Below are 14,573 nucleotides of genomic sequence, written 5' to 3'. Positions count from 1 at the left end.
TGCATTTAAATGAGATGACATGTGTTGATTCGCTGTTGGTTGATTGCACTAACGGGAAATACAAATTTATTTCATCAAGTATTTACAGGTATCACATGTATTCTATTGACACATTCATAAACGAAATTACTTATTTGCTTGATTATAAACGAGATAAAGATATGTATTTGATCGGTGACTTGAACATTGATATTTTAAGATCTGAAGACTTAAATATTTTTTCTCATGTGAATTCAATGTCAAGATCTGGATTTCAATCGTTAATCAATTCTCCAACTAGAGAAACCGCTGAAACATCAACTTGCATAGATCATATTTTTTGCAGATCTAGAAATTTTAATTTAAAAAAAGCTGTACTTCTCGATTTGTGCATAACTGATCATAAAATGGCTTTATTTTATTTAGAAACAGATCATAACAGCAATGACTCAAATTCTGAAACAAGGTGCTTTACCTATCTTGGTAAAAATCAATTAATTGATCTTGTGAAAATGGTTATGGGGGATACTGTTTACAGTTGTGAATCTGCAAACTCGGCAATGAATACTTTCTTGGATTTAATTAAGAATTGTGTTGATGCTTCTACTAGAGTAAAGTATAATAAAAGAATAAGAAAACCCTGGATTACGCAAAATATTTATGAAAAAATTAAAATTAAACAGATTATTGAAATTTCAAGACATTTAGAAATATGTTAAACAATGAGATAAAACAAAATAATAATGACTATTATACTGCAGCATTTATTCAAGCAAACGGTGATTCTCAATGGAATTTAATTAACAAATTAATTGGTGAGGATAAATATAGCAGCATTAACACGGTTTTCAATTAAACAACTGGTGAAATAGCGAATCCAATTGCTATTGATGAATGTTTTAATGAGTTTTTTTCTAATTTTTGTAACAATGATCTTCCTAATAATTGTAATTCATTAAATTGTTCAAATTTAAATTTTTTTGAGAAATCCTTTTTTATATACCCTACGGATAGTCGTGAAGTATTGAGTATAATAAATTCTTTGCACTCCAAAAAATCTTCTGGATTTGACAAAATTAATTCCATAACATTAAAGTGCATTGCACCATATGTAAGTGATGTCTTATCGTTTATTTTTAATTTAAGTTTTATCACTGGCAAATTTCCAGAGTGCCTGAAACTTGCAATCATTTCTCCAATACACAAGAAAGGGGACAAAAAGAATGTTAATAATTACAGACCGATTTCTTTACTATCTGTCTTCTCAAAGGTCATAGAAAAAATAATTAAATCCAGAATAATTAATTTTTTGACAGCATTAATTTTTTTAGTGAGAACTAATTTGGATTCAGAAAGGCAAAAAGTACAGAGGACGCTCTTGTTAATTTTCTTTTAAATGTGTTTATAGCAGATAACAATAATTGTAAAGTTGCATCATTATTTTTAGATATCAGCAAAGCTTTTGATACCGTGAATCATAGTATTCTTCTAACAAAACTAGAATATGCAGGAATTCAGGGTTTGCCACTCAAATTTTTCAAAACATATCTTACTAACAGAGTTCAAAGTGTGGAAGTAAATTCCGTTTTGAGTTCTAAAAGACAAATTACATCTGGTGTACCTCAAGGATAAATACTTGGACCTATTTTATTCCTAATATATATAAATGACCCGTGTAACTTTAATTTGAAAGGAAAAATCACTGCTTTTGATGATGATTTAGCTCTTTGTTACTCTAAAAGCTCTTCAATCAACTGGAAGAATAACATGCAAAATGATCTTAACTCAATAAATATCTGGTTTAGAAATAATAATTTGAAATTAAATATAGATAAAACTAAATATATGTTATTTGGTTCTGCTAGTACTTTCGATGATTTTGGTGTCCTAAAATATCATAGTATCATAGCTGCCAACTTTTGAAAATGAAAATTCGGGAGATTTTCGCGCAAACCCGTATTTTATCCTAAAACCACTCCCTGATAAATAAAATAGGGATTTTTCAAACATAAAAGTTAAAGCATAGGGAATAAAATACCTACTCAAAAACTGAAGTTAAATTAAAATAGGGATTTTACACACATGCAAGTTAAACCCTTGGGAATAAAATTCCTACGCAAAAAACAAGTGAAATTGGAGGTCAAAACTTCAATGATGTAAAAATAAATATTGTGTTCAATCGGAAACGTTGTGAACAAACATTCTGCGCGAATGACCCCAAAATCATTGGAAGATGAAGGAAAACATCGTCAATTTTTGAAGAACACTGACTTTTTGTGACAATTGCTTGTTTTTTTTTTCATTTCACATGAGTGATGATGTCACTCTTTCCACCATGACCGATGTTTATGTCCGTAACACAACTTGTACAAAAAGGGAAAGTCGGCCCTCTTCTGGAACATTTGATGAAAGGAAATTCATCGGAATAAGTATCTTTAAAATTGATTAAATATATTTTTGCTTATCAGTATTCATGCTTTGTTATATCGCACGTACGTAACTTCAACAAAAGAATTTTTGACCATATGAGCGTCACTATAATCTTCAATTATTATCCAGGACTATTGGCTGCTAAGCCATTCCCCTGCACGATAAGACAAAAAAATTTCTTGTTACCATCAGTGGGTTTGTAAAACTTCCTTAAAAAGGGTATTTCTCCATTTACGACTTGTGACATCATTTCGAAAGGGAAAAAAAAAGAGGCTTCATGCAGAGACGGCCCTGCTTCATGCCCCACAAGAAATTCCTTAGGGATTGTTTTCATAAGCGGGGATTTTTTTTAATGAAGTAGGAAATTTTTAGGGACAATTAGGGATTTTTGTGATTTTTGTAAAAATTCGGGAGATTTAAGAACTTTTCGGGAGGTCGAGCGATGAAGCTAAAATTCGGAAGACTTGGCAGCTATGTAGTATGACAGATGGCTGTATCTCGGATTGTATGTGCACAGTTGTAAATAGAGTAGACACCTTTTAAGTATTTAGGGATTTTTTTAGATTCAAAACTATCCTGGAAAACACATATTAATTATTTGAGTGTAGAATTAAATCGGAACATTAGGAAATTTTATTTTATCAGGAATAAATGTTCCAATCCATTTTAAAACTTCTTTATTTTGCGTTAGTAGAATCTAGATTGAGTTACGGCATTACATGTTGGGGTGGGACATACTTCAGCAATCTTTCTTCACTTTTTGTCACACAGAAGTCCTTCATCCGTCTCATTCTGAATAAAAATAGACTCACACATACATTTCCACTTTTCAATCAATTAAAGCTACTCCCTCTACAACACTTGTACATTTATAAAAGTTTAAAAATGTTTTATAAAAGAAGTGGCCATCTCAATCTGAAATTACACAAGTCTGAAATGCAATTTAGACGTCATACTATACAGGTACCAAGGCCAAATAAAACTTGTTTCCAAAAATTTTTTCTTTATTTAGTTCCCAAAATATTTAATTTACTTCCTCGGTTAATAAAAGAACAATCTTCATGTAAATCTTTTTGTCAATTTAAAATCTTGGTTGTTAACTCAAGAAGATTTAAATTAGTTGTTTGATATTGTAATGTAATCTTCTTTTATCTTGCATATGCTACTAAATGCCAAATTTTTTTTGTTTATCAATTCCATTCCTGTTGCCACTTATTTCTTGGTGTTATAAATATGTGTGTTTTTTTCTTTCTTTTTTTCTCTCATTATTATTTATGCCGACAGATGTGTATCAGATATTGTTTTGTGGGCTCACAAGCTTGCTTAGCCCCTAAATGTTTTGTAACTGTGTGTAAAAACCTTAAATGAAGAAAATTTGAAATTTGAAAAAAAAAAAAAAATCTGAACATGACTTCCCTGGATTAATTACTCACTACCTAATCATCTGCATTACTACACTGAACCATTGTAGAGTTTTAGACTTTCAAAATGACAAATGTGATCATACAAGCAACAATTATACCTACCTATCATTTATAATCTCTGCTTCCAATGTAAGAAGTAGCTAAGTATTCATGATAATATCAACAACAACTACACACAATCTTCTCGGCATCATATCAATTTCAATACACTGTGAAATATTACCTTTTCTTGCAAAGAATGCCACTTCAGTTCACTTGGCTTCCCATAATCACCAAGAGGTAGCATCACTTCTCCAAGAAAATCATTTCGCCCGAATCTGTCACTATGCCACACAGACAACCACAGTGTTCTTTTTTTCAACTCATTCATTGTTATCTGAAACTACAGTAAAGCAATATTTTTTCATTAGAATGAAACACAAAAGTAAGGAAAACAAATTGATTTGATGCTTCAACACACAAAAATTTATAACTCAATTTTTTCACTCTTTCATTTCATTACAAAACTATAATAATTAATAACATACAATTCTCTCACTGCCCATAAAAAAATTTATGCTTGTCTCATCTAAGCATGGATAGCTATCCATATCGAGAGAAGCTATAGCTTTATCCCACTACGTCTATCACACTTCTTTTTAAATGTGTCAATTATGTTAGAATTCACAACCCCCAGAGGTAAGCTATTCCATTTATTAACAACCCTATTGGAGAAAAATTCCAATGTAAACACATTCAAGAAATCAAGTTTTTAATCATAGCTCAAGCCTTGTGTGCCAACAAGAGCACACGTAGCTCTTCTCTGCACCTTCTCAACCATGTACATGTCCCTCTAAAGCAGTAACTCCCAACGTGGGCATTAACACCCCCTTGGAGCAATAGAAAGTTTCAGGGGGGGGGGGCAGTAGAAGCTGCGGGTGTAGCATAGGATCCTATGGGTTAGATTGCATTGGGGGGGGGGATGGGAGAAAATTTTTTTTTAGTTGCCCTGTACGATACAATACATGCAGAAGATAAGGGCCGTTTACACGGCATTAGTTGGCAAGTGCACAAGCGATTTAGTTGGTGAGCGAGATACAGACGGTTCTATTTTTTCCGGTAAAGTAGACCTATGCGCATGTACCAGTGGGGGTGACCTGCCGATCTGGAGGGGTCTTTTTGCTCTCCCACGGAAGGGTTTATTTTGATCTCAAGCGTGAACCTGTTCATACTCCGTGGTCTCCTGAAGTTTCGCTGGAATTCCACGGAAATATTGGATGGTGAGGTGGCCAGAGGACACAACCTTCAAGTTTGTTGAAAAATATCTTCGCCATGAATGTTTGTTGAACTATAGAAATGAAAACTACCTTAACAAACAAGCTAAAAATTATTCAATGTTGGAAAAAGCTATGGAATATTCTGTCGACGTGATGTCAGGAGTTGAAAAAAATTTAAGATTCAAAAATATATATCAGGTGGGGAGGATTTATATATTAAAAACTGGAGGGAGGTTTCGAATATTTCTCTCGTCCAGAACGAATTTGCTGCAATCTGTTGTAAAAATACATGATCAAATATTTAACATAAATGTATCATCTCTATAGATTAAAAATAATAATTTCGAAAATTTGGAAATAATTTTTATATTTAATGAATTTTTATTCTTTAATTTTCAACCCTTAGAATTTCCTAAGGATGCAAAGAATCTTCTCCTGTATTTCCGGTTTCCAGTAACTTCGATTAAAATATCATATAATCGATATTTACAACTTAGAGGAGAAATAGAGAAATCTTATATTTCTTCTCGATGACTTACTTAAGTTTATAATATGTTGTGTATTCTTTTTTCCCCTGTGGCGTCATCTCTCGCCCCCTTGCATGGGTGGCAGAGGCAAAAAAAAGGGACAAGCGAACTGTTTCCCTAGCGTGACCTACTTCTTGCTCAGTGTGTTGCTCTCGTGCAAATGATATAGTTTCTCCTTTTTTATTATGTGGAATTGATATTGTTAACTTATGTAAACAGTTTTTTAAAATTAAATGAACTTAAATATTATCAACCGTTTCTTCAATTGGAGTCAGAATATATATCGTCCTCAGTGTGTACCACATAACTATACCCCTCTTGGGTAAAAGTGAAAATGAATAAATTTATATTCTTCTTTAAAAAAAATATCATATAATGTGGCTCTGATCACAGTATTCGTAAGTTCTACCTGATCATCATCATCCATCATTACGAAAGCTATGAGCTTTAAAAAAAACACTTCTCTGAATGCCAGATAAATAAAAAATTATTACTATTATACTCCTGCGCGTTGCGTCTCTCTCTCTCTCTCCGTGGATTTGAGTAGACTGAAGAACGCATGCGCTAACTGCGCTCGCCTCTGTAAAAATTATCCAATGAGCATCTACTTGCCACTTACGTGTGGACACTTTCAAGAAGAATCGGTAAGTTAAAACTAAGTTGCCAACTACAGCACTTGCCTCGTGTAAACAGGCCTTTAGTCTATCTATACATTTAGTGTCAGAGGATGAAGATTATTATACCAACCAAATTATTTCAGAATTTCTTCATAGCAAGGGTAAATTGGCACAGTAATTATTATGACCAAAGGTAAGAATGTGTTTATTACTTTTATTATTTTCATTTTAATAACCCTGGTAAAATCATAAAGGTATTTCATTATAGTACAATATGTTCCGGTGATATTAATCTCCATCATGAGGTATGTAAAGCCGAAGGTGAATTAAATATTAACAAATCAAAAGTGTACCGGTCGCATAATCAAATAACTAGCAATTTAATCCTCATGTTTGCATACCTGATGATGGGATCATCCTTTAACCCATAAGTGTCTCACTGGCACATTTAAAAATTAATTTACTCATAAAATTAAGAGTTGCTTATGTTTTAAAAAAAAAACCCCTTTTTTATTTAATTCAAACGTAACAAAAACAAAACAACTTCAGTGCTCCATGTGCACTGGTTGAGGGGGATCTGCATTCACTCGATTAAGGTAAAGTGAATCAGTAAATTTTATGACCAAATGAAAAAAAACCGTAGCGTACGGGGCTCCGTCATACCAATTATATACTAAAAAGAGCTCCGTGACTCAGAAAAAAGTTTGAGAATTGCTGGTCGACACTAATTTTCTACTCAATACCGAACATGTTCTTAGAATCTCAACGAAAATTTGTAGATTTTTCCAGGAATGTCATTTTAACTTTTTCCAGGTGAGGGGGACAGGCAAAGAACATTAACTCAATGTATGTATATCTACTCTATAATATAAAATCACAAACTCGAAAAGGGCCTGTTTCTAAGCAACCGAAATTAGTGAAGATTTTATGTTACGGAAGTGAGTGACGTTTTTAAGTGACGGAAATCGGTTATGATTTTAGGTCAAGTATTCATTTAACTCTAGCATATTCGGGACTCATTTGACCCATCGGGACCAAGTTACGTGCATGTACTGAGAGAATCCCGCATCCTACAGCAGGGCCCCTAGTCTGGAATAGATGGCGAGCCCCCAAACCAGCTTTTCAGGGGCCCTCTGTGGTTAATTTATAGTGTGAAAAATCAAAAAGTGATAAGAATCGTTCCGGTCCCTATCAGCCCTGCCCTTGTGGGGGGAGGGGGCCATGCTGAGAGGTATGTATATGTATCATATACATATAACACCAGTGATCCCAACACACAGGGTCGGGGTACCCGGGGGGATTGCACATATACCTGAATGGGGAAGTTAAAAGGTTTGATTTCCAGGGCCTTTGATGAATATTTGGTCACGGGTAGTTGAGGGAGGGGGGCCTGGATTTTATTCGTTGGTAAAATGAATACAAATGAAAATTTTCATGGCGATCGCAGCGGGGGATGACAGACAAGCTTCCAAGTCAGGGGCCCCATGTTTACAGGTTTCACTTTGGGAGCCCAGGATGAATCCTGGCCCCCCACATTTGTTTTTTGTTGTTTTATTATTATAAAATTTGCTTCTTCAGTAAGCTGGTGCTTTCACATATCCCTTCCTATAGTACGCTGATGAAATGGGATGAAATAAACAAGATATGTTGTGATGAGAAAGGGGGGGGGGGTTGGTCGCCAAAGGCGACAGGGGGGCAAAGCCCCCTAGTATATATATATATTTATACGTATATATACAATTTTTATAGTGTATTTTCAAAAGCCCCCCTCCCTCGAATGACGGCCCTGGATTTGTCCATACGTTGATTGATTAGCAGCGGCTCTCAAACTGGGTTTCCAAAGAAATGCTTTGCTTACAACTGCTTTTCACATAGGCGCACGCAGAATTTTCTCGGGCGGGGGGGGGGGGGAAGGGGGGGTCTTGATTGAAGTATAATTATTTAAATCTTTATACATATATTATGCAATAATATTCGAAACAACGGTTTGATACAAGAAGTCATTAAAAACATATATCAGAACTTGTAGTCTTTTGAGGATTAACGCGTTTATTGCAGCACTTCTCAACCTTTTTTGACTCTCGGAGCCCTTTCAGGTACGTAATTTCTATGGCAGCCCCAGACAACTATTTTTTATTTATTCATCAAAGTTTGACTAATTTTTATTATTCAAAAATATAAATAATTATTTTTTTCAAATTTACTGGTTTTTTTTTTATTTATTTTCCTTGAGTGGCTGCGGAGCCCCTGGGAGTTCACATGAGGCCCTAAGGGCACTGCAGAGCACTGGTTGAGAACCGCTAGTTTATTGGAATCCTCCAATATTGCCAAACAGGCTGGTAAGGTTACTAGTTGACGAGATGTCACGTTTCCCGCTCAAAGGCTTTTTTCTTTACCCTTCAGAACGCCTGCGGTCATTTTCGCTCTCCTATGCATCGTCAGTAGGTTAGGGCACATCAATGCTGATCTCGATGTATTTTCTCTTTTGAAATCGCTCTCTTTGTTCGACTCCCCAGTATGTGTTCGGCCTTAGTGATCACCTTCATCACTTGCTACAATATGTAATTAAAGCAATGCTCTCCATGACAGAATATTTAGAAATCTTTGTGATGAAAACGATGAAGACTTCAATCATTTATTATTACACACAGAAGTTCATTGGTTATCAAAAGGTACATGTCTGAAACGATGTTACGAACTCTTTGAATCAGTCACAAAGTTTTTTGAAAACAAGGATGATTCATTAAGAGAGAATTTATTGAAATTTAAGAGCGATGTTGCCTATTTGGCCAATTTATATACCAAATTTAATGAAATGAATGTACAACTCCAAGGTAATGATTTGAATTTCATCAAAGCAAAATGAATTATTTCAGCGTTCGTGTCAAAACTTACTTTGTACAAACAAAACTTTGGTAGATGACAATTTTCGAAGTTTCCAATGCTTTCAATAGAAACAACTGATAATGACATTTTGGTTTATTGCCAGCATTTGGAAGCACTGACAGAACATTTTATGAATAGATTTTAGGATATACTTAATATGACTCTTCCAGAATGGGTCCTAGAACATTCTTCACACAAACATACAAATAACAGAATAACCTTTAGAGGAGGAGTTGATAGAATTGTTAACAAATGAAGAGTTGAAATTAAAATTAAGAAAAGGGTATCAGGAATTTTAGCTACTAAGCCAAATTCAAACATTATATCTGGCTTTATGGGCTGCAGCAAAAAAGTTTTTCATTGCATTCCCATCATCATATTTAGCCGAGAGAGGATTTAGCATAGTCACCAGTCTATTAAAAAAGAAAAGAAACAGATTGTCAATAGTGGAATGCAGAGATTTAAGATTATTGATGACAAAAATTACACCAAACATCGAGAAATTAGTTTCATCACATCAAGCTCAGATATCTCACTAATAATATTATATTCATATTTCAAATAGCATATACAGGGGCGTAGCCAGAAATTTCGTTCGGGGGGGGACCACTTTCATTTTGGGGGGGAACCAAAGTGACAGAACAATGGATTTGGCCATCTTTTTCCCTTTTTTCGGTCATTTTCTCACATTTCGGGGGGGGGGGGACCCAGACCCCCAAGTCCCCCCCCCTCGCTACGCCCTTGAGCATACATATTTTCAATTAAATACTGTGAGAAAAATACTTTATTACCGCCCACGTTGGGAATCACTGCTCTAAAGGTAAGGTCTCCAAAACCTTATGGCATACTCCAGTCTAGAACAAACCATGCCTTGGAAAAGTGGAAGAATGACTAGGAGAACGTGAAGAGACCTTTTTAAGAATGACTGAGCATTTTATATATATATTTTTTTTACTACTGCTGTACAATGTTCAGTTGCTGTCAATGAGCTCAGTTTCAATCTTCAAGACTTCAACCGTGTTGTTTTTGACAGCATCTCCACACACACTGTGAGTGACATCAATATGCTTTAATATATGTTGATCTGCATCACAATATCCAGCAAATTCGCGATTATCTTCACGCATGTAATTCAATGTCAGTTTTGTTGGTTTTTTTAGGTAACACATGATACATTTTGAAGCTACCCAATGCTCTTTGGTTGTGCAGGAACAGAATTGACAAAGCTTCTGATTTGAATCAATTGGTATTGACAATGGCTTTGCATTACGCATGGCAAATCTTCGCAAGGCATTTTCAATGTATTCTGCTTGTTCAAGCTTCTCTAGATTCTTCTTGACCTCAATTTCTAAGCAATACTTAAATTTTCCAAGATCTTCATTTCAAATTTCTTGAAGAGCTCTTCTTTGATCCAATTCGTTAGTTGAAGAGAGCTGGAGAAGATTGTCTATATATACTGCGACAAGCAACATGCCTTGAGAATCAATTTTATAGTAGACACAGCAATCAAAGTCAGCACATGTTAAACCATTGTCAAGTTGGTGTCAAGCTTGTTGTACCAAGCTCTACTGGACTGTTTCAATCCATATATGCCCTTCAGGTGACAAACAGCATCTCCAGATGGTAATGATAATCCCCTTTCTTTGGAGGCTTCCTCAAAGCCTTTAGGAATTTCCAAGTAGAGGTCTCTTTTCCAAATGACCTTCCAAAAAGGCAACAACAGCATCTATATGGGCAATTGACTAATTGTTCAATGTTGCAAGGGCAATAAGAATTCTTAAGGTTTCATATCGGATGACTGGTGAAAACGTCACCTTGTAATCTATACCGGCTTTTCGGGAGCAACCCTTCGCTACGTCTAGCTTTGAAGTCTTCCTTTGATTCATCTGGGGTTTTCTTGACCTTGAACACCCATTTTGTTTTGATAGGCTTTACTCCTTGGGGTAGAGGAACTATTTCCCATGTTTTATTTATATAATGAGAATCTAGTTTTTCCTTGATAGCTCCTTCCCATTTGATGCTATTAGCATGGTTTACTGCTTATTTGTATGAAGATGGAATATCTAGTTTATCGATATCTTCTTTGAATACAGTCATCATCAAATGGCATTGATGAGATGTCCTTAACAGTTCATAGTCCGACAAGTATGCTGGTTTTTTCAACTGTCGAGCAAATCTTCTGACATTTTTTTTGTTTGCCTCTCGATATAGGCCTTGAAGTCTACAAATTTGGTGATAACGCTATCTTTCAACTCATTCTTATTTTGTCATCAATTAGTCATGAAATACTTTGCTCCACCTATGGATTCAACTTCCATCGGGCCAAACAATTCTATATACAAAAACTCTAAAACTTCTATTGTTCTTGTCCCCTTATTCTTTGGGAATTTTGTTGACAAGACATTCCTCCTTTCATAAAGGGGACACAATTCTCAACATTACTTTTAATGAAATTGAGTCCTGTAGTCATCGACTTTAATCTTCAAATTCCACCTTCACTCAAATGAGCTGGTCTTTGATGCCAAATATTTATAGATTGACCTGTTTCATGCATCAGGGCATTGCTATGTGCAATATCCAAGTAATGTAAGCTATCACCAGTAGAAGTGGCTGTAGCCATAGTTTCACTGGTTAATTTATCAATCAATTTACAATTTTTAGCATCAAAAATTGTTCTTATACCTAATTTTTTGCAAGGTACTTTACCGAAATAGTTTAGTTAGCAATAAGTTTTGACACATATAGAACATTGGTGAAAGTGACTTCAATTATCTGGCGATTTCTTTCAATATTTAGCATATCCTTACTTAGATCTTCGCTGAAAACCATGGTCCCGTCAGTTTTGAGTGGGAATGGTTGCATTTCAACAAAGTCCTTTAGAAGGCTTTTATTTCTGGTCATATTTCTATCAGCTCCAGAATTGATGATCGATAGATCATTGCTGTGTTTTCCAGACTGAGTTGTTAACACCCAAGCTTCTTTCACTCTTGGATTGGAATTATTATTCTTCCCGTCCCAATGTTCTGGTTTCTGCGAACTGACTAGGTTTAATTGATTGCTTTGAGCAGCAAAAACTTCTGTTTGCCCAAACTTTCCACACATGATGCACTTTCTTTGAAATTTCATAGCTTCCGTCCACGATTTTATGGGATAGGCACTTGATTGATGGCTTTTCAAGTTAGAAAATTAAACTAACAATTTTGCACAACCAAGATCCGTGATTAATTTCTGTACACTATTTCCTAATGCCTTGGCTAATGGTCAGAAGTACACTGGCAAATTCGTTAGTATGTTGGCTACAACTGCTTGGTCTGGGTAACTTGATGAAATTGTTTGCATTTTCCTTCCAATTGACATCTTTTCAATGTAATCAGTCATGCCCATGCAATTTTCAAATTTTGTCGAAAACATCTCTTGGTTTAAAGTAATGAATCTATTCAGATTGTTATCTTTATATATTTCAGAAAAAAAGTTCATCCCACATACCTTTAGCGGTCACAAGCTTGAATCTCCTTTATTATGTTACTGGAAATGCTGCTTACAATGGCGGATCTTGCTTCTCGATCAGCTACTGAGTCTACGTTGACATCTGTTGTGTATACTTCATACAAGTCCTGTCTTCCAAAGATACTGTAGAGTAAATGTCCACTCTGTGTGATTCACTCGTTCTCGAAGCTTTCTGAAATTACCAGCTCCGTTACTGTTCATCGCTGCGAGAAAATGTCCTGTGTTTACGACAACAATGTTTTCATTTTTTACTATTAAGCCTAACTAAGCTGACGCTTGATCTAAGCAGTTTTCGTAAAGATTTTTTCCAGGTATGTACTAACACCCGACCTTTGGTTTGGCATTTGGATAATCCATAATCTCTTAAATATCGCAGGAGTTTGCGTCAGAGACAGTCTAAATAACTTTAGTTATACTTTAAATCCATGAAGATATATTTAAGAAACAAACATCATCTGAGAAGACAAACAGCAGCACAAATTTACTAACCAAACGTAAAACAATATAGAGTTCCCATGACTGTGTCACGTGAAATCATTTAAAATTAGATTTTTTTCACCCAAGAGCATTTTAAATTACTGTCATATTTTAGCAATAAACTCTAGAAGGGTCACTGTATTATATTATCAGGAAATTTTGCATTTTTTTAGTTTTAACTTAAAATTTAATTGTTTAACGGTCAGGGCCAACCATCCCCATAAATGTAGGTGGCGCCCAAGATTCACTCTCATGGGCAGAGTAGTCGAGAGTGTTTGAGAAGAAAAGTTGTTGTCATGGTGTCCATGCCGTGCTGTTGTATTGTAGGTGCTGTTATCTCTCTAATGTAATTTGTGTTTTGCTTAAATAAATTACACTCCAAATAGCGTGTGGCTAAAATTTGGCACCCAACTTGAAAGATGACATCATCAGCCTGAACATACCTACAAATTAGCAAGTGAAATTTTTTTTTTTCCCCTTAAATAACGTGATCCTCACGCATTCCCAAGGGATCAGCACGATCCGTCCAGGAAATTTGTTAGTCAAATTTTCAATTTCCAATTTCCATCACAGATATTAGTTTTCAACCTGAAAGGAAGTCATCACATCAGTTGTCCAAAATTCACGAAAGTAAATGTCGCTCTGTGTGTCTCAAACGTGTAATTTTTTTATTGTTATTGATACATTGATTTATATATAGTATGATATGGCTTACTTGGCAAAAGGAAAGTGCCATGTATAGATACAGCCATTATAAAGGCTAAAGAGGTCAGGGGTCAGATGATGGACAACATAAGTACATAACATGGTGTCAGGAAAGAAGAGCTTTCTAAGATGATTTGAGATAGGTCCCACTCTCATTGCTTCTTAGATGTGTGGTGCTGCTGGGAACTGTTGTGTTCTAGAAGTTAAAAGTTGAATCAATGGGGACATTTAAGCCACCTGGAGAATTGATATTCAGCTCCATAAACCTGTCTGATCAATGGGTGAAATGGAAACAAAAGTTCGCAAATTTCATGCTTGCTTCGGAGAAGATTGAGAAGCCTGATGAGGTTAAAATCACAATTTTGTTGAACGTCATTGGTGATGAAGGTGTGAGTGTATTTAATACATTCCAGTATACAGCTGCTGAAAGTGCTGCAAAATATGATGATGTCTTAGCAAAGTTTGATAGATATTGTCTTCCTAGACATAACGTTGTGTTCGAACGTTTTAAGTTCTTTTCATGTTCTCAGAAAGAGAGCCAAGGTATAGATGTATATCTTACCGAACTGAAAACTTTGGCAGCCTCATGTGACTTTGGAGAGCAAGAAAACAGCTTAATTTGGGATAGGATTGTTTTGGGCATCCGTGATTCTAATCTGCAAGAAAGACTGCTTTGAGAACTTGATCTTACAGTAAGCAAAGCAGTTGATAGCATACGTGCTTATGAGATTAGCCGACGACAGATGGAGAAAATCCATGAGCCTC

The 14,573-nt window shown here is 35.3% G+C and overlaps 1 protein-coding gene across 2 annotated transcripts in view; it reads right to left on the bottom strand.

The window, feature by feature from the left end:
* LOC149069395 (uncharacterized) overlaps window positions 1-14,573 on the bottom strand; it is a 166,202-nt gene that overhangs the window by 68,811 nt on the left and 82,818 nt on the right. The window contains exon 6 of one of the 2 annotated variants that reach the window (XM_089249698.1): window positions 4,057-4,215. In XM_089249698.1, the coding sequence (XP_089105824.1) occupies window positions 4,057-4,215 (159 nt within the window). Of the gene's footprint in view, window positions 1-4,056; window positions 4,216-12,611; window positions 12,799-14,573 lie in introns of those variants that run through there. The other variant, XM_089249699.1, reaches the window with a different exon arrangement.

This window comes from Pholcus phalangioides, unplaced genomic scaffold (assembly GCF_987345545.1).
Source record: "Pholcus phalangioides strain wild (caught in Gottingen) unplaced genomic scaffold, Ppha-v1.0 ptg000022l_1, whole genome shotgun sequence".
In the NCBI taxonomy this organism is placed as follows: Eukaryota; Metazoa; Arthropoda; class Arachnida; order Araneae; family Pholcidae; genus Pholcus; species Pholcus phalangioides.
The sequence above is the reverse complement of the archived record's forward strand: the minus strand, read 5'-3'. Positions and strand labels throughout refer to the sequence as shown.